The following is a 25,086-nucleotide window of genomic DNA, read 5'->3' on the forward strand; positions in this document are numbered from 1 at the left end:
AAAGAGAAACAACAACCCGACAAGGTTTCCCAGTTTCCCCTGAGGTAGCCTGCCTCACATAACTTTGAATTTTTGAACATGATATAGGGGTCAGGCCTTAGTCAGAGATAGTATTAGTTTGTACCTGTTATCTTTTGGTTCAGTAATACTTAGGATAAGCAAAGCTGTAAGCACAATGTTTACCATTTATGCTGAATTGAACCATTCTGTTCAAACTATAATAGTGTAGCCTTCTGGATTGTAAAATAATAAGGGCAACCATTTTCTAAAGTACCTTAAGGTTCGCAAGGCACTTAATTTACACTAGCTCATTTGATTTTCTGGTAGAAAATTCCTTGGGGGTAATCATTGACAATATATGTATAATGAATGAAATGGACCAGATAATTCTTGAAGTTTTTTCCAGCTTTAAGGCTCTATTTGCATTTGTGCTATTTGCATTTTAGCCTCAGTTATCAATGGGAGGCTTGACAATGTTTAAAAACCTTATTATTTTGCTTCAAATCTGACTAATCCTAATGTTGCTAAATTTATCTATCAGAAAGATATCACTAGAGTTTTTTCACCTTCGTAAGAGAAAATCCAATAAGTAGCATCATCTTTAGAAGTGTTCTTTATCAGTTCTATAATATTCATCCTCCAGGATGTGTTTAATGTGAAGGATTTTAGAAAGTGACATCACCATTCTGAAAGTGGAGTGAAAAATGAATCTTGTTTATTCCTCATTCTCAGAGAAAATGTTATTTAGATGCAAAATCTCTATTCTTCCTTCAACTTTCTCACATTTAAAAGAATAGACATATTAACAAATATCTAAAAGAATAAGGACTGGTAAATAATAGAAAAGAAATTCAAAAGAGGTTATAAATATTTGTGTTGTTGGTTACTTTTTGGTTTGGGGTTTAAACCAGTTTGGTAAATAAGTTTACAGATATATGTTTAATCATTTATCATTAATTTTTAGTTTCATTTTATTTTAAAAATCTCTTTGTACACATATATTTGAATATTTGTACTTGTCATTAGCTATTTAGATAAAAATTAATAAGCTAGATTAGCCTAGCTTAGTTACTTTGTTGATAAGAGTTCTATAGCACATCTTTAGAGCCCTTCATGATTTCAGAATTAAATTGTTCTGAGTTTAAAAAAGCCATGAATAAGGTTTGTATAATATACCCCATTGCTGGGCTTTTCTCCAATTCAGCCATTTTGGCAACCAGCCTGTATTGGATACCACCTGCTGGCCAATGCTAGGAGTTATGTGACATATCCAAGGACTATCCAATCAACCTCTTTTTTTCTCCCCTTCTTCACCATTTAGCAAGAAGGATCCAAATCTGTCCTGCTGCTTTCCTGTCTTTTGATCAGACAAATCAATTAATTACACTTAAAATGAAATAATAAATATGAAAAATGAGAGATGTCTAAGAACATTTATATGAACTGATGCAAAATTGAAATAAAGCAGAACCAGGAAAATTATAGTGGCATTAACTAACAATGTAAATTAAAATAACAGAAAAAGCAGAACTGACTATAGTTATAATGATCAACAATTGATCATTTGCACCTCCTTCCCTTCTTTATAGAAGTGAGGGACTACAGGTGTGAACTATCTCAAATATTGATATTGTTGATATGTTGATTGGTTTTGCTGAACTGCTTTTTTATTTCATTTAAAATATTATGAGAGATGGCTTGTTGGGTAGGAAAGGGATAGATTCATAAAGTAAGACTGATGTAAAAACAAAAAAACCTAAAAGCTGTTATCCCTAAGAAAATATGTGATTAGAAAAGATTAGAAAATATGCCAGTTTTATAATCAGAATGTGGGATGATAGATAAAAAGCCAAAGTACAATCCTGGTACCCACGGAATGTTAAGTCTTAGAAGAAGCCTCCCAATGTGAAAAGTAGATATTTTTTTTTCTTCTTCCTTTTTTTTAACATTCAATAATTTTTATTTTTTAGAAAAGTTAACATGGTTACATGATTCATGCTCTTACTTTCCCCTTCCCCCTCCCTCCTACCCCCCCACTAGCTGATGTGCATTTCCACTCGTTTTAACATATGTCATTGATCAAGACCTATTTCCAAATTGTTGATAGTTGCATTGGTGTGGTAGTTTCGAGTCTACATCCCCAATCATATCTGCCTCAACCCATTTGTTCAAGCAATTGCTTTTCTTCTGTGTTTCCACTCCTGCAGTTCTTCCTCTGAATGTGGGTAGTGTTCTTTTCCATAAATCCCTCAGAATTGTCCTGGGTCATTGCATTGCTGCTAGTACAGAAGTTCATTACATTCTATTTTACCACAGTGTATTGGTCTCTGTGTACAATGTTCTTTTGGCTCTGCTCCTTTCGCTCTGCATCAATTCCTGGAGGTCTTTCCAGTTCACATGGAATTCCTCCAGTTTATTATTCTTTTGAGCGCAATAGTGTTCCATCACCAGCCATTCCCCAATTGAAGGGCATACCTCATTTTCCAGTTTTTTGCCACCATAAAAAGCACGGCTATAAATATTAAAAGTAGGTTTTCTATGGAAGATTTATGAGAAGATACTATTTAAAGGAGTATCCACATTGATAAAACTCTGGTTCCAGTGAAACATTATATATGTCATCTCCCAAACTATTACTTCCTAGCTACACTTAGAGAATCAGTGAAACACTAAAGTGTGTGTGAATTTATATATATATATATATATATATATATGCATATATATATATATATATGTGCGTGTATACCCCCCCCACACACACATATATAGGTATATGTATGTATCTTAACTCAATTAATTGTTACCTCAGGGGGCAGCTAGGTGGCTTAGTGGATTGAGAACTAGGCCTAGAGATGGGAGGTTCTGGGCTCAAATGTGGCCTCATATACTTCCTAGCTATATGACTCTGGACGGCTCTTCTGCCTTGGAACCAATATACAGCAATAATTCTAACACAGAAGGTAAGGTTTTTAAAAAAAGTCATTTTCTGGAGTGAAGGAACCCTTATTATATTATATTTACACTTACATTTAGTAAGTGCTTAGAAGATATTAGATGATAACAATGATCAACCACCCCTACTGCAGACATAGCAATGGTTAAGTGTTTCAAAGTTAGGATCTACAACTAATTATCACTTCTGTGAGGAAAAAGCAGAACAGCCCTTTTCTCCATAAATGTGAAAAAATCCTCTTGGTGACGCCACCTGACAATTTTTTTCCAAGTTTTGTTCAGCATTCTTTGTTCTACATAGTTTCTATGTTGATTCTACTTAGTTTCAATTTTTATGTAGCTTCTAGGATGAAAATTTATACTAAGATGAAATTCTAATTTATCAGTTTTTTAATCTTCCAGGTTAATAAAATATTAGTCAAACAGTTTAAACTGTATTTGACATCTTTGGAGGGACTTAAAATGTTAAAATGAAGAGATCTTGGGATTCTTGATAGCTGTGTGAGGAAAGTGGGTGACAGATATGATTATCCTGTATAATTTGATAAATGATAATGCTGAGGCACATGTTAATTTATTTGGGGAGGGGAGAGGGTGTACTAAATTCTATATAGGGCTAAAACTAAAACCTAGGTTTTTAAAATTGTAGACCATTTTAAAAAAACAAACCCCTTTCAGAAGTCCTATTTGAAATACGGAATTTCTCCATTTTATAAAATATGTTCATTAATGACAACTTTCGAAATTTCCCTAGCTTGGTGTTCTCGTGTTGTGGCGGTTAGACCAAAGAGGCAGAGTACAAGGAACACCCTTACTGAAACATGAGTATGGAAAGCATTTGACCCATTGCATCTTTCGGCTTCCCCCACCTGGCGAGTGAGTATATTAAAAGTTTCAAATCATTATTCTTAGCAAATTATTTCTGACTTTGAATCAGTGGAAAGAATGGTATCATTGTGGTTAATAAGAAACGAAATCAGAGGACAACATAAATGAGATGGCTAAAAATCTTGAAATTTTGTGTATCTTAATTGTTTTCAGGGACTTGGTTCAATTGGCAAAAGCAGCTGTAAGCGGTGATGAAAAAGCACTGGACATGTTTAATTGGAGAAAAAGTGGTTTTGGAGGTTTCCTAAAAATGGGATCCCAGGAAGGATTGTCCTTCTTTGTCAGCTTGGTTGATGGTGAGAATCAAAGTTTAGTGTAAGCCTACAATACTCTGAAATACATTTCTTGGAATTTTATTGGGGGATTTTTTTTAAACCCTGAAATTGGTATTGATTGTAAGATAGAAGAGCTTTAAGGTCTTGGCAGTCAGGATTAAGTGACTTGCCTGGGGTTACACAGGTAGGAAATGATCACTGAGAGCTACAGGATCAGGAAAGAGAAGCTTTGCAGAGGAGGTAGAACTTGGACTATTGTTGTTGCTTAGTCATTTCAGTGCTGTGTAACTCTTTGTGACCCCATTTGGGAAGCTTCCAATAAAGAGTTCTTTTAATGGATTAGTAGTATCTCTAATATCTCTAGTCCTTATCTGTCCATTTAGATAATCCCCAAAATGGTGGTGTTTTGTCTTTAGGAACAGTACACTATGTGGATGAAAAAGGGAAGACTTCCCGTGTCGTTTCTGTAGACAGTCCAATCCAAATGATGTTTTACATTGAGAAGAGAGAGGTCTTGGTGGTGGTGACAGAGAATCTTCTCTTGTCACTTTATACAGTCACTCCTGAGGGTGATGCTGAGGAGATCTTGAAGGTAAGGCAAGGATGGTGAAGGACCTGAGGAAGAAAGGGTTGTGAAGAGTACAACATAATATACTTAAGAAACATTTTTTAATTTGTCAGATTTTTGCTCCATTGATTTATTGTTTTCTTTGTTGTTTAGTATGAATATTACAATTATCTTAGCCATTGGGCACATTATGCTATTATTTTAACAAAGTTATAATTTGAAAGATAGGTCACTTGTTTGGGGTCAACATTCTTCAAGAGCCAGTCTGCTGCCTGTTTTGGTACAGCCAGCCAGCTAAGAATTGCTCTTACATTTTTAAATACATTTTATTGTACTTAAAAAATGTAAAAACTATTTTTAGTTCATCATTTATACAAAAACAGATAGATTTGGCCCTCTGGTTGTAGTTTGCTAACTCCTCCCTTAAAGTATTACTTGTAACATGGGGAACCAGAGACAAAAAGAGGATGAAATTTTCCCAATTTCCCATGGCAAATCAAAGAAGAAAATGGAAAAGAGGACTTTATGCTGAATCCTATACTGCATTTTAACTCTCACTGGCTTACCTAGTGCTTATGTAAAATCTAGATTGAACCTTAGGCAGTTTGGTAGGATTGGAATATATATAAAATGCTAGAAAGCCTCTAGAATATGGCGGCCATTGTCTTATATGGGAGATGTGCTTGTGATTTGAGAGTCCCTGAAATAGATCATTGTTTCTACGGTGTCAGGTAGTGACTTCACTCATTGAATGTGCCATTCTTTCAATTTCATCTGCAATTATTCTATACATTCAACTTTTTCCTCTGATGTATAAATTTTGCTTGTTATTAAATTATAGTTATATGTACCTTATTCATTTCCTATTTGTACGGCAGTGCAACGTACTTTTGTTATCCTTGAAGAACACTCACAAGTACCATCTAGAGCAGGGGTTATTAACCTGGAGGCTATGAACTTTTTTTTTTAAACCCTTTTATTCTGCCTTAGAACCAATTGGTTCTAAGGCAGAAGAGTAGTAAAGGCTATTCAATGGGAGTTAAGTGACTTGCCCAGGGTCATATAGTTAGGAAGTGTCTGAGGCCAGATTTGAATCCAGGACCTCTTGTATCTGGGCCTGGCTCTCAATCCATGGAGCCACCCAGCTGCCCCTAAAACTGTATATTTCTTCCAGGGCAGAAGAGCAGTAAAGATTAGGCATTTGGGGTTAAGTGATTTGCCTAGAGCAGTGATGATGAACCTTTTAGAGACTAAGTGCCCAAACTGCAACTCTCATGCTGCATGTGAGCCCTCCATCTTACCCTAGGCAGAGGAGGGATGAAATGCTTCCATTGGGCTGCTGAGCAGAAGGGTGAGAGATGAGAGAAATGTCTTCAGTTGTGTGTGGAGAGGGGGAAGGAAGCAGCACCCTCTGGCATGCTCTGGTACATATGCCATAGGTTCACCAACATGAGCCTAGAGTGATATATGGCTAGGAAGTGTCTGAGGTCAGATTTGAATCCACAACCTTTTGTCTCTAGGCCTGGCTCTCAATCCACAGAGTCACCTAACTGACATCCTGAACTTGGTTTTAAAAAATATTTCCATAACTGTCTTTCAATATAATTTATTTCCTTTAGAATTCTATATATATTATTCATTATTTTTTTAAACCCTTAACTTCTATGTATTGGCTCATAGGTGGAAGTGTGGTAAGGGTGGGCAATGGGGGTCAAGTGACTTGCCCAGGGTCACACAGCTGGGAAGTGTCTGAGGCTGGATTTGAACCTAGGATCTCCTGACTCTAGGCCTGACTCTCAATCCACTGAGTTACCCAGCTGCCCCCTATTATTCATTATTAAAAACATTATTCTTAGAAAGGTTCTATAGGTTTCACCAGACTGCCCAAAGAGGCCCATGGCACAAAAACAGTTAAGAAAGATTGAGCTAGAACATGGTCTATATATTTGAATGTTTTATAATCTGGTAGGGTTTCCTCTTTGCATCTGTGTTCAAGTAAAGATGTCAATTCTGATTTGTTAGATTTGGATTTTTCTTGCTTCACAGACATTTATTTAATCCCACTGTTTATTCACCAGAATCAGCACTGTATAATCAATTTTTCTGAGAGAGAGAGAGAGAGAGAGAGAGAGAGAGAGAGAAGTGCATATATGTGTGTGTACATAAATAGGTATTTTATATATATATATATTCAGTTTGGAAAAAATCACTTTAATCTTTATGCAAGTTAGCCACTCATGTTCATGTGTTTCTTGCTTATTGTTGATTATGTATACAGGTCAAACTGAGTGGAAAAACAGGTCACTCTGCAGACATCATTTTGATCGAAGGTAGTCTTCTTGTTACAGCAATTGGAGAAACAGTCCTCAGGTAAAACCTTCGTCTTTGAGGGAATATTCTTTCAGTGAACATTCTTTTTATTCTTGTTTACTTCCTTTATAAATATAAAATAGTAATAAAAGTATAGTTTTTCTTTAATGAAGGAAGCTTCTAAAAATGCCAGATTTTTTCTTACTTTGAAGATTTTCCTTATAAATTCATTGAAATGACACCAATCCAACTAAAATGAAGAATTCCTTGAGATAGAGAGAAAGAGAGCATTTATTAGCCACTTATCTATGTGCCCAGTGTTGAGTTAAGTGCTAGGATTATAAAAGCACAGAAACAAAAAGAATCTGATTTTCTTTTTCTTCTTCTTTTTTTTTGGTTAAGAATCTGATTTTCAATGCTCCAATAAGGGAAAACAACATAAAGAGGAACAAGAATAAGGATGGGTAGAAGGAAAAGCTGGTGGGGAGGATAATGAAGTGAACAGTGGTGATTAGAGCTAGAGGTTTGCTAGTCAGAGGTTTGCCAGTCAGGAGAGCATAGCTTAGGCAAAATCCTCCACCAGATAGCCAGTGGCAAAAATGAGTAGTAAATTTGAGGAGTCTGTTATTATCAAGACTAGCTTCATTCCTGCCAATTTTTTGTTCTTTTCTGATACTTTCAGATTATGGGACTTGGAACGAGGAGAGAATTATGTGCTTAGTCCAGAGGAGAAGTTTGGTTTTGAGACTGGTATGAACATAAACTGTGTCTCTTACTGCAAGGCTAAAGGTGAGAATTTTTGCTTTGCCTAGAGAGACTAATTGACTTATCCTTGTAGATTATCATCATAGTGAAAATCTGGAGGTTTTCAAGAAATATCTAGCATAATTAAAGCTGATAATACAACTAAAGTCTACCAGGATCAGAAAGGATCCAGCATGTCAGAGAATAGGATTTGTCAAAAAACTCTAGTTAACAAAAATTTAATTTGTATGATAACATATTACATTTATTTATTTGCAGTTACATGTAGAAACAATTTTTGACAATTGTTTTCTGACATTTTAGAGTTCAGGTTTTCTTCCTCCCTCATTTCCCCCTGTCTCCAAGGTAGTAAATAGTCTGATATAGGTTACTTACATATGTACTTTCATGCAATACATATTATCATATTGTACTTGTCATGATAGAAGACAAATACAAAAAAAACACACAACAGAAATCTCATGAAGGAAATATAATGGAAAATGGTATGCTTTGATCTGTACTCAGAATCCAACAGTTCCTTCTTTGGCTATGGATAGCATTTTCATTAGGAGTCCCTTCCTGCTGTCTTGGAGACTTGCTTTGCTGATAGTGGTTTATCCTTTGCAGCTGATCATTATATAATATTTCTGTTACTGTATACATTGTTCTTCTGGTTCTACTCACTTCATTTAATCAGTTCATATAAGTTTTTCCAGATTTTTTTGAACTCATTTTGTTCATCATTTTTTATGCCTCAATATTATTCCATTGCAACCATATACCACAACTTATTCCTCCATTCTCCAAGTGATAGACAATTCCTCAGTTTCCATTCCATTCCTTTTCATTCCAGTTCCTCTTTATTACAACAAAAAGAGCTATATAGTATATGATTTTACTGTCATTGCTTCCCTCCTTAAAAAGAAAGAGAGATGATTTACATATTGACCAATCATAGATTTACACCCCAAGGTATCATAAATAATTAGTAGAGCTACTTTTGTTTGTTAAAAGCACAAGACTTTATACTGCCCAAATAATAATCTTCTAATGAGTCTATGAACTGTAAGAAACCCTGACTTTTCTGATTAATCTTAGAGGGAATGTTGTCAAAGTTCATATAGAGAAACATCAGAAATAGATTCTTAAAGCTTTCTGGCTGGTAAAGTTTTTTTTTTGTTTGTTTTTTTGTTTTAATTTTGACAGTATATTAAATTATTCTGGCTCTTCAAGGAATAGAAAGTGAAACCAGCACTGAGAGCTGAGCCATTTTAAAGGTTCGCATGGGGAAGCTTTCAAACTATATAAAACTTCAGTATTTAAAAGTAATATCAAATGAACACTAGATTAAGAATTAGATCACTTGGGGTTTTGCCTTCAAGTTCTATGACTTTTAACAAATCATGTCCACATTTTGGACCTCATGAATAGCCTCAGGAAATTAGAATAGATGGTCCCTTAGATCCTTTCTAGTTATGAGATATTATGATTCTAGTTAATAGTTCTGCCAAAAGTCCTTTCAATCCCACTACATTTTCCACTAAGAAAATATTTGATCCTTTGGCAAGGGACCAGAATTTTTTGGGACTTTTAGAGCCACAGAATTTTAGAATTGGAAGCAATATTTAGGATAACTGGTCCAATGTCCTCATTTCGTAGATTAGAAAACTGAAGCCCAAAGAGAAGAGACTTGCTTAGATCATAAAGCTTGCTTGTGGCAAAGTTAATGCTAGCTGACAGCTGTACGATCTCTTAGCTGGTCCTTGAAATAATCTCCTGAGGATGGTAGCAAAAACCCAAGTATTTTTTTTGTAAAGTTATTTTATTTAATCAATTACATGTAATAACAAATTTCCCCATTAAGTTTTCCGAAGTTGTATGATTCAAATTGCTTCCTCCATCCTTCTCCCTTCCTAGAACTGACAAGCAATTCAATCTGGAAAAACCCAAGCCTTCTTGACTCCCACTTCAGTTCATCTTGTTTTTTATTTTTTTTACTCATGCTTACTTATTTATTGCCAACTTTCTTTTTAACCATAGGTATTCTGGCAGCTGGTACCAATAAAGGGCAAGTCGCTATGTGGAAAAAGGTTCCAGTGGGTAGCCAGAGCACTCTGATCCTAGAAGGCAAGGACAAGTGGACTCTGCAAACTCCAACTGAGCTGGAGGGGAATATCACTCAGATAAAGGTCACTGAAATGTTCATCTATAATTTGAGACAAAGAATATATCTTTTCAGGCTATCCATTTTCAAAACATAACTCTTGAAGATAAATTCAATTTTAACTTCACAACTAATAATTCCTATGCAAATTATCCTCTGAAAACTGCCTATTCATATAATTTTGTTCCATTTTATCCTTTTTGTTTTTTATCAATTGGGGAATAGTTCTTATTCTTATAAAATTTTAAACTAACCAGCTGGTAACATAAATGGTAGCAACTCTTCTTTTCTTTAAGTTTGTGTGTGTGTATTATTGCATGTTCCATATCCTCTTCTTCTCCACCCTAAAAAATCATTGTCAGAAGACAATTTTCTGCTTTTCTAGGTACTAGTAGAATGAGATAACTGGTTGACTCTAGAGATTGCTTGCCAGTGCAAAACCAAGATTGATCAAGTTACAACCTGGCCCAAGATGCCAATAATTGAGGCAACAAACATCAAGCACCTACTATGTGCCAGTCACTGTGTCAAGTCTGTTTTCAAGGAGCTTGCCATCTAATAAGGGAGACAACATGCAAACAACTGTGTGTATACAAGATTTACACAGGAGAAATTGGAGATTATCTCAGATGGAAGGTATTAGCATTTAGGAAATCTCGGAAAAGGTGAGATTTTAGCTGAGACATGAAGACCACCAAGGAAGGAATGAGGTAGAAACAAGGAGGGAGAGAATTCTAGGCATGGAGGAAAGTTAGTGAAAATGTTTAGTTGTGAAGTGGAGTTTCTTCTATAAGGAACAGCAATAGGATCACAAAGTACCTGGAGATGAGTAGGTGTAAGAACACTAAAGGTATTGAGGGGACAGTTTATAAAGGTCTTTGAATGACAAGAGATTTTTTATTTGATCCCAGAGGTGACAGGGAACCATTGGAGCTTTCTGTGACACAGTCAGACCTGGCCTTTAGGAAGATTATTTTGACAGCTAAGTGCATGTGGATTAGAATGAAGAGAAACTTAAGACAGGGACACCAACTAGAAAGCCATTGCAGAAGTCCACATAAAGATGTTAATTTAATCCATGTAGAGAGAAGAAAAGGCCAAGAAGAGAGCCTTGAGGGACACATACAATGAGCAAGCCAGACTAGAAAGAAGACCCAGTATAGGAGACTCAGAAGGAGCAGTTAGACAGTAGGAGGAGAATCAGAAGAGAGCAGTGGAGAAAAAAATCTAGAGAGAAGAAAGCATTAAGGAGAAGATAATGACCAACAGTGTCAAAGTCTTTAGGAAAATCAAGAAAAATGAGGACCAAGGAAAGGGAAAGATTTAATAATTAAGAGAACATTAGAGGGGCAGGCCTAGAGAGAGACGGTCCTGGGTTCAAATCTAGCCTCAGACACTTCCTAGCTGGGTTATCTTAGGCAAATCACATAACCCCAATTGCCTGGCTCTTACCACTCTTCTGTCTTGAACTGATACTTAGTATCAATTCTAAGAAGTGGGTAAAGGTTTTTCTTTCTTTTTTTTTTTTTTTTTTTTTTTTTAAAAGAAGCAGTCATAGCTAACTTTGGAGAGAGTAGTTTCAAGTGAATGATAAGGCCAGAAGTCAGACTACAGAAAATTAAAGAGTGAAAAAAAAGAAAAGTGGAGGCATTAGTTGTAGATAGATAGTGGGTTTTTTTTTTCTTTTAGTGTTTTTTTTAATTAAATTTTTTTCTGTGTATCACTTCTCTATCTTGAAATGGATACCATATTTCAATATGAGTCCTCTGGAATTGTAATTTGTTCCATTGTGTTGAGCATTGTTCATTAGTCTTTCAAGGTTTCTAGCCTTTACACTTTTGTTGTTATTGCATAAATTACTCTTTTGGTTCTGCTCATTTTACTTTGCCATCAGTTCATACACATTTTCCTGGGTTTTTCAAAACCTTCATTATTTCTTAGTAGCATTCCAACACATACATATATTTATCATAACTTGTTCAGCCATTCCTCAGTTAATGGATACCTCCTTAAATTCCAGTTTTTTGTCACATATAAAAAAGCTGTTGCAAATATTTTCTTACATATAAGCCATTTTCCTTTTTCTTTGATCTCTGTGGGGTATAGACCTAGTAGGAGTGCCATTGGGTCAAAGGTTATACACAGTTTAATTGCTTTGGGGGCATAGTTTCTCATTATTTTCCATAATGGCTGGACTAGTTAACAGCTCCACCAACAAAGCATTAGTGTACTTATTTTCCCAGGGTTTTTTTTGGCTGACTTTGCCAATCTGATGGCTATGAGTTGGTACCTCAGAGCTCTTTTAATTTGGAATTCTTTAATTATTAGGTTTAGTATATTTTTTCACATGGCTATCGATAGCTTGCATTTTTTCCTCTGAAAACTGCCTATTCATATCCTTTTATTCCATTTTATCCTGTTTGTCATTGTTAATTGGGGAATGGCTCTTATTCTTATAAATTTGGATGGGTTCCCTGTATATCTTAAGAAATAAGGGGGAAACTGGGTGGCTCAGTAGATTGAGAGCCAGGCCTAGAGATGGGATGTCCTAGGTTCAAATCTGGCCTCAGACTAGCTGTGTGATCTAGCTGTGTGATCACATAACCCTCATTGCCTAGCCCTTACCACTCTTCTACCTTGGAACGAATTATATAGTATTGATTCTAAGATGGAAGGTAAGGGTTTAAAAAAAAAAAAGAAAAAAGAAAGAAGACCTTTGTGGAGGAGTTATATATAAGGAGCTAAACTGTACTTTTTCCTATATTACCTTACCATTGTAAGAGCCAGAAATGTAAGGGGTAAAATTAAAAGGGTTGGACTAAATTTATAAGAGTGTAGTCACCAAGAATACTTACTCAATTTCAAATAACTTTTTATGGTAGTTTATTTACAAAAGCAGAAAGAACGAAAGTAAGGAAATTAGAGAGAGTAGATATTTACTCTGGCATGGTCCAAACCAGGCAGGGCTTAAGAGGCCCCAGCAAAGAGGCCCAAAGGAATAATTTTAGCCACAAGGCCTCCTCCAAGACAAGGGACCTCTCTGGAGACTAGTACCTCCAGAACAAGCCAGAGAAAGGAGGTCAGCCTTTTCCACTCACCCACGTGGTAGTCCTAATAGAAAATAGAAAGCAGTCCTCAGCCAGAGTTCTTCCAGGGTCAAGTTGAAGGCGAAGAAACCTCTCAGAGGAAGTTCTTGCCACTTTTAAAGACCATTTCTTTTCGTTACTTCCTGTGCCTTCCTTCCACTTTACGTGGGCCAATTACAGCTAAAGCTTTGCTTAGGACTGCCTGGGGGCAGTCAGTCAATTCTGATTCTTCATCCACTTTCATACATGTGGGTCACAGACTTCCCCATACTTAAGGATAAGTGAGGTGTATATTCTTTTGGTGATTAAATCTAAAAACGGGCAGGGAAGAGTTAATCCCATCTTCACACCATCTTAACTCTTTCACCATTTGTGGACAGTTTTTTCAATGAGTTTAGCTCTAAAAAGGAGAGATGAATTAATTGATAAACATTTATTACACACTATTAAATAGCATCTACCAGACATTGTGCTAAGGATAAAAAATGAGACAAAAGATAATTTCTGTTCTCAAGGTATTTTACAAGATGATAAGCAAGGACGTGTAGACCAAGTAAGGATTTTTTAAGATTGGGGAGAGCATTTGTACACAGCAGGAAATCAACCTGAATAGAGAAAGATTGAAGTGCGAGTGGGGATAATAGAAAAGGCAACCTGCTAGAAAATATAGGGTGGAAAGGATCACTCTTGTATATAATGAGTATTGCCTGGGCAAAGAGAAAGGCCACCTTTTTATGTGAAACAGGAGTGAAGGAGGAGATAGTGGCAAAAGGCATCTGAGTGATATAAGATTAGGAGGAGAGTAAAAAGAACTCTCGGGCAATTTCATTTTTTTTCAGTGAAGTATGAGGCAGAGTTCTCAACTGGGAATATAGGAGAAGGGAGAGCCATGGGATGTTTAAAGAGTAATGAAAAGATTTAGAAAAGTCACTGTGGTAAGTGGGATAGTGAATTGATTAGGTAGATGTAAAATGATTGCCTTGTCACAGGACCTAGTTGAAATTTTGTAACATAAATTTATAGTGGACACAGTGAACACAATTCTGTGATTTTCTCCAACTTCATTCAGTAGTTCATGAATAGAAACAAGGCAGCAAGTACTGGAACTAATTCTAGACTGAGATTTGGTGGCAGGGTAAGATTGACAGAGTGAGATGAAGGGTCAAGGGATTTAAGAGTAGTGTGTAGTGTAGAATTGAACTGGTTCATCATGGGGTAAAGATGGGAAAGGAAGAAGAATATAATGCAGGGGCGATGGCCTGGAAAAGAACTTTGGGAGAGATAGATTGGAGGTCACAGAGAGGATGAAGAAAAGAGTAAGAGATTGTAAGGCAAAGAGAAATGACAAGGATTATTAGATATAAGGAATTCCAGAGTCTATAAACATAGAAGTAGAACATTTGTGGGTGGGTAATGGCAAGATCAAGGATATGACCATCTTCATATATATTTAAGATAGGATGGAGAAATAGGTTATAGGGAATGAATTTATTGAGGAACTTAGAAATTAGAGTGATTGAGGGAATATCAGTATATATGTTGAAATCCCCTAGCATGAAAGCAGGAATTGGTGAGAAAGGCTGTTAACTAGGCATGAATTCATTGAGGAAAGAAGGAGAGTATCTTGGAAGTTGGTAAATAACAAGGAAAGTATGACTAGGTAGTCTCCTTCCCTTCAATCCTGTGCAATTCTGTGGCAGAGAAAAGATATTTTATGTCATATTGTTTCTGATAATTCCTTTTTTTAATTTAAATTTAATTTTTTAATTTTTTCCCATGGTATGAAGAGTTGTCCCTTGATTGGGAAATGGCTGAACAAATCGTGGCATATGATGGTGATGGAATACTATTGTGTTGTAAGGAATAATGATCTGGAGGATTTCCATATGAACTGGGAGAACCTTCATGAATTGATGCAGAGTGAAATGAGCAGACCAGAATGAGCAGACCAGAAGAACATTATACACAGAAAGTAAAACATTGTGGAAAAATCCAATGTAATGGACCTTGCTACTAGTAGCAATGCAACAAGCCAGGACACTCAAAGAGGACTTATGTAAAAGAATGCTATTTACACTGAGAGAAAGAACAATGCATATTGAGTATAAAAATGCAAAAACAAAAGATATAGCATTACTTATCACATGTATATATGGGTATGTGATTTGGGATTTAGGCCTTAAAAAATTGCTCTATAGCAAAAATGAATAATATGGAAATAGGTATCAAGTGATAACATTTGTACAACCCAGTGGAAATGCTTGTTGGCTCTGGGAGAGGGGAAGGAAAGAAAATGAATCCTATAAATATGGACAAATATTTTAAAATAAAAATTAAAAAAAATTTTTAATGTAAAAACATTTTTTTCCACATGGTTACATGATCCTTGTTGTCTCCCTGCCCTTTTCTCTCCCTGCTCCTGGAGTTGACAAGCAATTTCATTGAGTTATACATATATTATCACTGAAATCCTATTTCCATATTATTCATTTTTGTAATAAAGTAATCTTTTAAAACCAAAACCTCAAATTATATACCTGTATAAATAAGAGATAAATCATATGCTTTCTTCTGGATTTCTACTCCCATTGTTCTTTCTCTAGATGTGGATAACATTCTTTCTTATAAGTCCTTCAGAATTGTCCTGGATCATTGCATTACTTTTAGTAGCAAAATCTATTACATATGATCGTCCCACAGTGTTTCATTTACTGTGTATATAATGTTCTCCTGGTTCTGTTCATTTCACTCTGTATCAGTTCATGGAGATCTTCCCAATTCTTATAGAAATCAAGCAGTTCATCCCAATAACGGTATAGCTGGATCAAAGGGCATGAATTTTTTTTTAATTTTTTAAACCCTAATATCTTTTATATATATCCTCTATATTAATTTTTTTATTTGTTACAGGGTTAGGCAATGGGGGTTAAGTGACTTGCCCAGAGTCACACATCTGGGAAGTGTCTGAGGCTGTATTTGAACCTAGGACCTCCCATCTCTAGGCCTGGCTCTCAATCCACTGAGCCATCCAGCTGCCCTGGGCATGAATTCTTTTAAAGTCCTTTGGGCATAATTCCAAATTGCCTTCCAGAATAGTTGGATCAGTTGGTTGATCAATGGTTAGATCCTTTTTGCCCTATTTCCTCCAACATTTATTAATTTCCTTTCCTGTAATTTTGGCCAATCTGCTAGGTATAAGGTGGTACCTCAGAATTGTTTTGATCTGTCTTTCTCTAATCAGGAGGGATTTAGAACATTTTTTTTCATCTGATTATTGATAGTTTTGATTTCTTCATCTAAAAACTGCCTATTTATATTCCTTGACCATTTGTCAATTGGGGAATGATTTGGTTTCTTATACATTTGACTTAGTTCTTTGTATATTTGAGAAATTAGACCTTTGTCAGAAAATTTTGTTATAAAAATTTTCCCCAATTTGTTGCTTCTCTTCTAATTTTGGTTGCATTGGTTTTGTTTGTTCAAACCCTTTTAAATTCAATATTATCAAAATTATTCATTTTACATCTTGTAATGTTCTCTATCTCTATCTTAAATTCTTTCCTTCCCCATAGATCTGGCAGGTATACTATTCCATGTTCACCTAACTTACTTAAATATCACTCTTTATGTTTAAATCTTATCTTGGTATAGGGCAGTGATGACGGACCTTTTAGAACTTTTTAGGGACCCCATGCAGGGCCCCCGCCCCTTAACACTGGAGTTTGTGACCAGGCTCCCAGCTCCCTCGCCACCCCCCCCCCCTTCACCCCCAAGCCGCTTCCTGGGGCTGTGAGGACCCGTCCCTGCACCCAGCCCTTGCCTGAGAAGCCTTGGGAGAGAGGAAGCTTAGAGAGACTGATTGCCTCCTCCCCAGAGTTCAGGGGGAGGCCAGCTCCCAGCTGGCTCATGCCTGCTCAGGGGGAAGCTGCCTTCTGCAGCTGCAGGGACTCGCCCCTGGGGTCTGGTTGAGGGAGGAGGGTGCTGCTGCCCTGCTTGGATCAGGGGGGAAGGTTGGAGGTCGGGGAAGCCTGGGGGAGCGACTCAGAGACCAAGCATACCCCTTCGGAGCCACCCCGGAGCTTTGTGGCCGGCTCCCAGCTGACTTGTGCCTTTCCCAAGGGGAACCGCCTCCTGCCGCCACAGGGACTTGGGGAGGGGGGGCATACTCTGGGGGAGAGTGTCGGCTTAGAGACTAAGCTCCCCTCCTCTGCATTTGGGGGATGGGCTGGACTCGCTCCCAGCCCCCTCGTGGTGGGAGGGAAGCCGTCTCCAGCAGCCAGTGACCCGCCCCTGCATCCTGCCTCTCTTGGGCTGCCGGTTGGGTTGCAACCCACCTCGGAGTGGATGCAGGAGGTGAAGGAAGCACAGTTAGCCTTTGGGGGAGGGGTCACCCCCCAGACTGGAGGCTGGTTGGGAAGGAAGGAAAAAATAGAGATCTTTTAGGGGGTAGGGCTGGGCCAGGTGGTAGGAGAAGAGATCGTCCCACTACGGCTCCTAGTCCCCAAGGGAGGGAGAAAAGGAGGGGTAGGACCTGAGGGTTCCACTCAGGGGAGGGAGCGCACTGGGACCGAGAGGTGCAGTGGAGAGGGGGAAGGGAGCAACCACTGGGAAGGGTGTGGGCGTGCCCACAGAGCCTCTCAGGTGTTGTCTTTGGCACCAATTGACATCATGGACATAGGGTATGAGATGCCCATCTAAACCTAATCTCTCCCATACTGTTTTCCAGTTTTTCCAGCAGTTTTTGTCAAATAGTGGGTTCTTGTCCCAACAACTGGGATCTTTGGGTTTATCATACATTGTCTTGCTGAGGTCATTTACCTCGTCTATTCCATTGATCCTCCCTTCTGTCTCTTAGCCAGTACCATATTGTTTTTTTTTTTTTTGTTTGTTTGTTTTTTTTAACCCTTGTACCTTGGTGTATTGTCTCTTAGGTGGAAGATTGGTAAGGGTGGGCAATGGGGGTCAAGTGACTTGCCCAGGGTCACACAGCTGGGAAGTGTCTGAGGCCGGGTTTGAACCTAGGACCTCCTGTCTCGAGGTCTGACTCTCACTCCACTGAGCTACCCAGCTGCCCCCTACCATATTGTTTTGAAGATCATTGCTTTATAGTACAGTTTAAGATCTGGTACTGCTAGGGCTTCATCCTTCACATTTTTTTCATTAGTTCCCTTAATATTCTTGATCTTTTGTTCTTCCAGATGAATTTTGCTATTTTTTTTCTAATTTTCTAAAATAGTTTTTTGCTAGTTTGGTAGGTATGGCACTGAATAAGTAAATTAATTTAGGTAGGATTGTCTTTTTTATTATACTAGCTCATCTTACCATGAACACTGAGAATTCTTTAAGTCATAGCAAAAGACTAATTCACTTCTTTTTTTAAACCTTTACCTTCCATCTTAGAATCAATACTGTGTATTTGTTCTCTGGCAGAAGAATGGTAAGGGCTAGGCAATGGAGGTTAAGTGACTTGCCTAGGGTCACACAGCCAGAAAATGTCTGAGGTCAGATTTGAACCCAGTACCTCCCATCTCTGAACCTGGCTCTCAATCCACTGAGCCACTCAGCTGTCCCCACTAATTCACTTCTCAAGCAAGAAATTTAAAAAATTAATATCCCTCACGATTTTTTTAATTTTTTAAAAGCTGGAAAATGCTTGTGCTAGAGGTCTAGAATTTAATCATTCTATAAGTAACTCAAATTTGTAAACATTCATTTCCATTTTTTAAGCTCTTAAACATTAAAAATAATTTGGTCTTCTAACATTGATGAAATATTATGATACACATTAATGGATTTTGAGTCAAAGGTGTTAGTGTATGAAAAGATTCTATCATTTGGATGACTAACAACAGGGAAAATAATCTAATGCTATTCAAGTATCCATTAGGCTCTTGTACCCCTATGTTTAGAGCTAAATTTTCCAAATTTCCATTTGAACCCTGTACATTGTTTGAAACACATTTTATTAGATAAGCAATGGTAGTTATCTTAATCAAAGGTACTTAACTTGGGGTTCATAAACTTTAAAAATATTTCCTTTTTTGACAACTGAATTCCAGTACTACTGGTTTCATTTAATTCTATGAATTTTATTTAATGCATTAAAAAACTTTATTCTAAAGTGATCTATAGGCTTTACCATACTTCCATAGGCATCCAAGACACACACAAAATTAAGAACCCCTGTGTTAAGTGATTGACACTGAATAAATGTGTTTATTTAAATGCAAAGGAAAATATTTAGTTCTGATTTGAAGAGGCAACAATATGAATTAAGTTGCTCAAAAAGCCAAATAAATTAAAACAATGCTGAATGCAACCCATTCAGTTTTTATGTGTATAAATCAATACATTTATAAAGCAGAACTACAGCATTCATTTACATGTTAGCATGTGCTTAGAATTGTTTATAGGCATTTGTAGGTATATTTATAAGCAGACTAGACAAAGAAACTTTTCATTGATAATGTAGTTTCTGTGAAAAATTAGAGTATTATACATCAGAGATAAGACTTTATTGAACAAGAATTCATTCATACCTTTATATATCCACAGGATCAAAGACTTAAATTTTAAGAGAAATTTTAAACATTTATTTGAAAGACCAGAGAAATTGCTTAGTCATTTATGTACTGTGTGACTGCAAATTTGCACATTATATAGCTTGTGTATAAGCTGATACAGGGGTGATATAGTAGCAGTTATAAATTAAAGGGATTACTTTTAAGATAATTATATTTATTTAGGAATAAAAACTTAGAGGTAGTCACTTTTTAATTTCTACTGACTATAAACTCAAAAGAGGCCTGGTGATGATGTTTAGAGTAGAAGTGCTTAACTCAAATTTGTAAACTCTATCACCACATTAGTGGAAATTTAAGATGTTATCCTGAGTGTTGTACATTATATTGAGAGTGATAATTTTTATAATGATTCTTCTCATTGTTAGACACAGCTAAATGATGTAATAGAGTATTGGGCTTGTAGTCAGGGACACGAGTCCATTCTTGCTCAGTCACTCACTAGCTATGTAACCTTGGACAAGTCACTTCACCTCTGCCTCAGTTTCCTTAGCTATAAAAATGGGGATAATAATAGGACCTCTGTCCTGGGGTTATTTTGAGGATCAAATGAGCTTATATTAGTGTGGTACCCAGCACAGAGTAATGACTTCTAAATGCTTATTTTCTTTATGAATATATATCAATATGTTGAGGTGAAAGAAATCCTTTCATTTCTATTTGTGTTTTTTTTCTCAGTTACTTCCACATTTGTGCCTTCAAATCAAAAAACACTTTTCCTAGGGCAAAATATTTGGTCATCCTAAGTTTGGAGTAAATGTCAGTCAACAAATGTAGTTTTTCTAGTCCCTAGAAAATTAACACTAGGAGGGATACTCATCAATTAGGGAATAGCTGAGTAAGTTATAGTATATGACTATGTATGGGATGAAATTTGTGCATTATTCCCCAATATACATTGATTAGTATTAATAATTATAGATTGGCAACTTCCTGTAGAAAAATTGTGAAGTTAGGTGCCCTCTACTAGGAGATATCAATCTCTCCTTTTGAAGAGTAGAAGAAACCTCCTCCCCAAACAGCTTTATACATATATATTAATATAGACCTTTAATATATACTCTTTTTCAAATGTGGCTAAGAGACTGCCCCTCTTTTCTATTGTTCTCATGGGAAGAAATTTAGGGGTGAACTAATTCCTTTGAGAGAAATCTCAAAACTTACAAGTTATAATCTTAACTACATGTCCCAAGAAATGTTGCAATGCTATGGCCCGGGTAATGTGTCAAAAAATGTTTCCTGAATCTGATAAATCCTTGGACAGGCCTAAAACCCTGACTCAACTAAAAAAAATGCAAACCTAAGGCCTGAATTGTTGCAACCTGATAAATCCTTGGACAGAAAGGAAGATAGAAAAAGGTAGAATAAAATACAGATGATGGGAAGGTGGAATAGTATTGTGTTGAATCCCTTATTCCCTCACCCTACACCTACACCCCCACCCCTTGTGAGCATGCTACCTACCCAGGTAGTATGCCTCACCCATGCCCCTTTACCCCACCCCTTATGAGGATACTGTCTAAGGCCCAGACAGTGTTCTTCACTCTTTGACCCCCACTCATGCCTCTAAATAAAGCCATGTGAACTCTGCCAGCATCAAGCCTCTTGTCTGTTCATTAGAGTGATTTTGGGGTTTCAGTTCCCCCCAGAATTTCACTCCGCACTTGTACTGTAAGAAATGACAAGTAGTAGGAGTTCAGAAAAGCCTGGAAAGTCTTACATGAACTGAAGCAGAGTGAAATAAGCAGAACCAAGAGAACATTGTGACAGAAATACTTTATAATGATCAACTGGGAACAACAGCTATTCTCAGCAATATCATGATCTAAAACTAGCCCAGAAGACTCATAATAAAAAATGCCATCTGATTTTAGGGAAAAAGAACTGAGTCTGAATCTAGACCAAAGAAAATTTTTTTTCACTTTCTTAATGTTTTTCCTATTTGAGTTTCTTTCCTCAAAAGAATTAATATGGAAGCATGTTTTACATGTAAAATCTATATGAGATTGTCAAGTGGGTTAGGGATTTGGCAGGGAGGGAAAGAATTTGAGACCCAATATTCTATTCTTTTCTTTTAATTTTAATTAAAAAAAATATTTTTCCATGTCTCCCCTCTCACAGAGCCAACAAGCAATTCTACTGAGTTGTACAAATGTTAACATTTGATACCTATTTCCACATTATTCATTTTTACCATAGAGCAGCCTTTTAAAATCAAAACCCCAAATCATATACCTATATAAACAAGTGAAAAAGTGATAATCACTTATTCATTAGTTTTTCTTTTGTGTTTCTACTCCCATGTTCTTTCTCTCAATGTGGATAGCATTCTTTCTCATAAGTCCCTCAGGAATATCCTGGATTATTTTTGCTATTAATAGTAAAGTCTATTACATTGGATAGTTCCACAGTGTTTCACTTTCTGTGTACATTGTTCTCTTGGTTCTGCTCATTTCTCTCTGCATCAGTTCTTGGAGGTCTTTCCACTTCCAGTTCATATAGAAATCCTCTAGTTCATCACTCCTTACAAAACAATAGTATTCCACCACCATCAGATACCACAATTTGTTCAGCCATTCCCCAATTGAGGGACACTCCCTCATTTTCCAATTTTTTACCACTACAAAGAGTGCAGCTATGAATATTTTTGTGCAAATATTTTTCATTATTATCTCTTTGGGGTACAAACCCAGTAGTGGTATTGCTGGATCAAAGTGTATGCATCCTTTTAAAGCCCTTTGTGCATAATTCCAAATAACCTTTCAGAATGGAGACCCAATATTCTTTGAGAAATGTTTGAAACTTTTTACATATAATTGGGGGGGAAATAAAATTTCATACCCCCAAAAAGGAAAATTATTAACTATAGATGTTAATCATCAAGAATGTTCTTCTTAGTATCTTAGTATTCTTCTTCCAATTTCTCATGTTTCTCTTTCACTATTTGAATGCAGTGGGGCTCTAGGAAGAACCTTTTGGCAGTAAACAACATCAGCTCTGTGATCATCCTCAGTGAACAGGCGATGTCATCACATTTCCACCAGCAGGTGGCAGTGGTTCAGGTGTCACCAAATCTGCTAAATGTGACCTTCTTCTTCACCGGAATGACATTCAGCCTTCGTACAGAGATGCACATCAGTGGGGCTTTTGCCACCAAGGTAATAAAAGTGACCATTAATCTTGAATTAAATGGAACACATTCAATTTGAAATAAATACCCAATGGAGTATCCATCTTTTCTAAGAATGACAAATGGCCATCTCTGAGTCTTCTCTTAAGATATCTTAAGCTCGTCCTCCATTCCAGGTAGCATTTTCATAATTGATCACCTAATCAGTCACTTCTACAATGAAAATCATGTTCAATTGTTGGGGAATGTTTTGAATAACATAAACACAGGCTTAGCTTATGCTCTCAAAGGATGTACAAATAGGAAGACAAAGAATGGAAAGAGATCATTAAATAAAATGTAGAGAGAAAAATTTTAAGGACAATGTAAGGGTAGAATCTTACTTTTAAAAGAATTTCCCCTTAATTATATTTATTCTTTTCAGGATGCTGTTGCAGTCTGGAATGGGAAGCAAGTAGCTATCTTTGAGCCCTCTGGAGCCTCATTACGAAATGCAGGTAAAGGCTACTTCTTTTCTAAAATGAATAAAAGCTCAGTGTTTTATCTTTCTGACACAATTCACATTAGGTATGTATTTGCAAAATGATCTCTTTGTAAGAATAGAAGTATGGTCTAACTTAAAATTCTGTTTATTTGGTTTTTCTTTCATAAAAGTAGTACTCTCAGCCTGAATTTCTCAATGGCTATATCAGCAGAGTGAAAACTCTGAAAAGTTCCTTGCATCGAAGAGGTTTTTAATATTGTCATTATATCTGTTTAACAAGGACCAGCATTACTAACTACTGATTGCTTGTCATCCAAAAGTTGGCCACTTGATAATGAACTTTTTGCCCATTGCTCCAATGAGATAGATTGATAAGACACTGAGGAGCCCTTGGTCCCATGTAGCTCCTTTTCCCTTCAAGCAGCAGCAATGACAGTGTAGCAAGAGAAAGGCTGTGGTTACTAAGATTCACCTAGGTATTAGATTATCTCTAAATATTAGTTTCTCTCAGGACTCTTTAATATGCAAACTTTGCCCTATAATTGAGTTGATATACTTATGAAGAAACTGAGTCAGTTCTGTATTCTTATTCTCATTACAAATGAAACAGTCCCAGAACCTTGACATCAGAAAGAATCTCAGATGCTAGCAACCCTGACTAATAATTCTTTATACAACATCCCCCAAAAGTATCCATAAACCTCGGCTTGAAGACCTCCACTGAGGGCAAACCTACTGGCTCCTAAGAAAACCCATTCTCCTTTTAGACAGCTCTAATTGTTTGGAGGTTTTTTCTTGTATCAAACTTAACTATACCTCTAAAACTTAAATCCTTTGTTCTTAGTTATATCCAAACAATGTCAGCCCTTAAATACTGGAAGATATCTATCATGTTCAACTTGAGACTTTTTTCCCCAAGTTCAACATCCTCAGGTCCTTCAAATAGTTCTTGTTTAGCAGTTCTTCAGTCTTTACATCATTCTAGTGGACAAAACTACATATTTGTTGTCAATAACAAGAAAAGTTATATTTGTATGAAAATAGTCATAGCAGCACAATCTTGTCCAAACTAGGGAATTATAATTGTGTCTGACTTGTGATATGTGAATATTAACATACCATGGGATTTAATGTATCATAAAGAAAAAGAACTCAAAGAAATATGAAAAAAGACTTATATAAAGTGATACAGAATAAACAAAGCAAAACCTATTTCTGAACTATAGCTATATGAATGAAGACAACTTTAACTACAAAACAGAAATCTTAAAAATTAAATACTGGTACTAATTCATAAAGGTAGCTAGATGGCTCAGTGGAGTAGAGCAGTGGATCTGGAGATGAGAGGATCTGAATTCAAATTTGGCTTCAAATACTATATGACTCTGGCAAGTCATTTAACCTTTCTTTGCCTTGGAGATAGCTAGATAAGTGGATAGAGTTCCAGGCATAGAGTCAGGAAGATGAATTAAAATCTGGCCTAATATACTTATCTGTGATACTCTGGGCAAGTCACTTAACTACTGTTTGCCTTAATCCACTGGAGAAGGAAGTAGTAAATCATGTCAAAAATTTTTGCCAAAGAAAAAACAAATCCATAATCGGGTCACAAAGAATTAGGGCTGAACTGAACAACAACAACAAACTCTTAAAGCAAACATCTGCCCCTTTTGTTTTAACAAAGAAAATTCCAAAGGTTTAAGGTTGCATATACTATCAGTAGAAAATCACTTTTTGTTAGAAACTATTTTTAGGAATTATACATTGTTGGGAATTCACTTGTAAAAGGTATGGGGTTTTGTATGATCTGTCAAACCAAAATTCAATAATTTTTTTAAAGGAAATAAGGTTTTTTTGAACTTGATGAAGTCACATTTACTTTCATGATGGCTTATTCTCTT

At 36.4% G+C, this 25,086-nt stretch overlaps 1 protein-coding gene across 1 annotated transcript in view; it reads left to right on the forward strand.

Moving 5' to 3' along the window:
- IFT140 (intraflagellar transport 140) overlaps window positions 1-25,086 on the forward strand; it is a 204,100-nt gene that overhangs the window by 14,589 nt on the left and 164,425 nt on the right. The window contains exons 3-10 of the mRNA XM_044657419.1: window positions 3,707-3,828; window positions 3,994-4,136; window positions 4,532-4,707; window positions 6,962-7,053; window positions 7,676-7,782; window positions 9,781-9,929; window positions 22,526-22,729; window positions 23,126-23,198. Coding sequence (XP_044513354.1) covers window positions 3,707-3,828; window positions 3,994-4,136; window positions 4,532-4,707; window positions 6,962-7,053; window positions 7,676-7,782; window positions 9,781-9,929; window positions 22,526-22,729; window positions 23,126-23,198 — 1,066 coding nt within the window. The remainder of the gene's footprint in view (window positions 1-3,706; window positions 3,829-3,993; window positions 4,137-4,531; window positions 4,708-6,961; window positions 7,054-7,675; window positions 7,783-9,780; window positions 9,930-22,525; window positions 22,730-23,125; window positions 23,199-25,086) is intronic.

The sequence above is a fragment of the Gracilinanus agilis genome, chromosome 1 (assembly GCF_016433145.1).
Source record: "Gracilinanus agilis isolate LMUSP501 chromosome 1, AgileGrace, whole genome shotgun sequence".
NCBI classification, from domain to species: Eukaryota; Metazoa; Chordata; class Mammalia; order Didelphimorphia; family Didelphidae; genus Gracilinanus; species Gracilinanus agilis.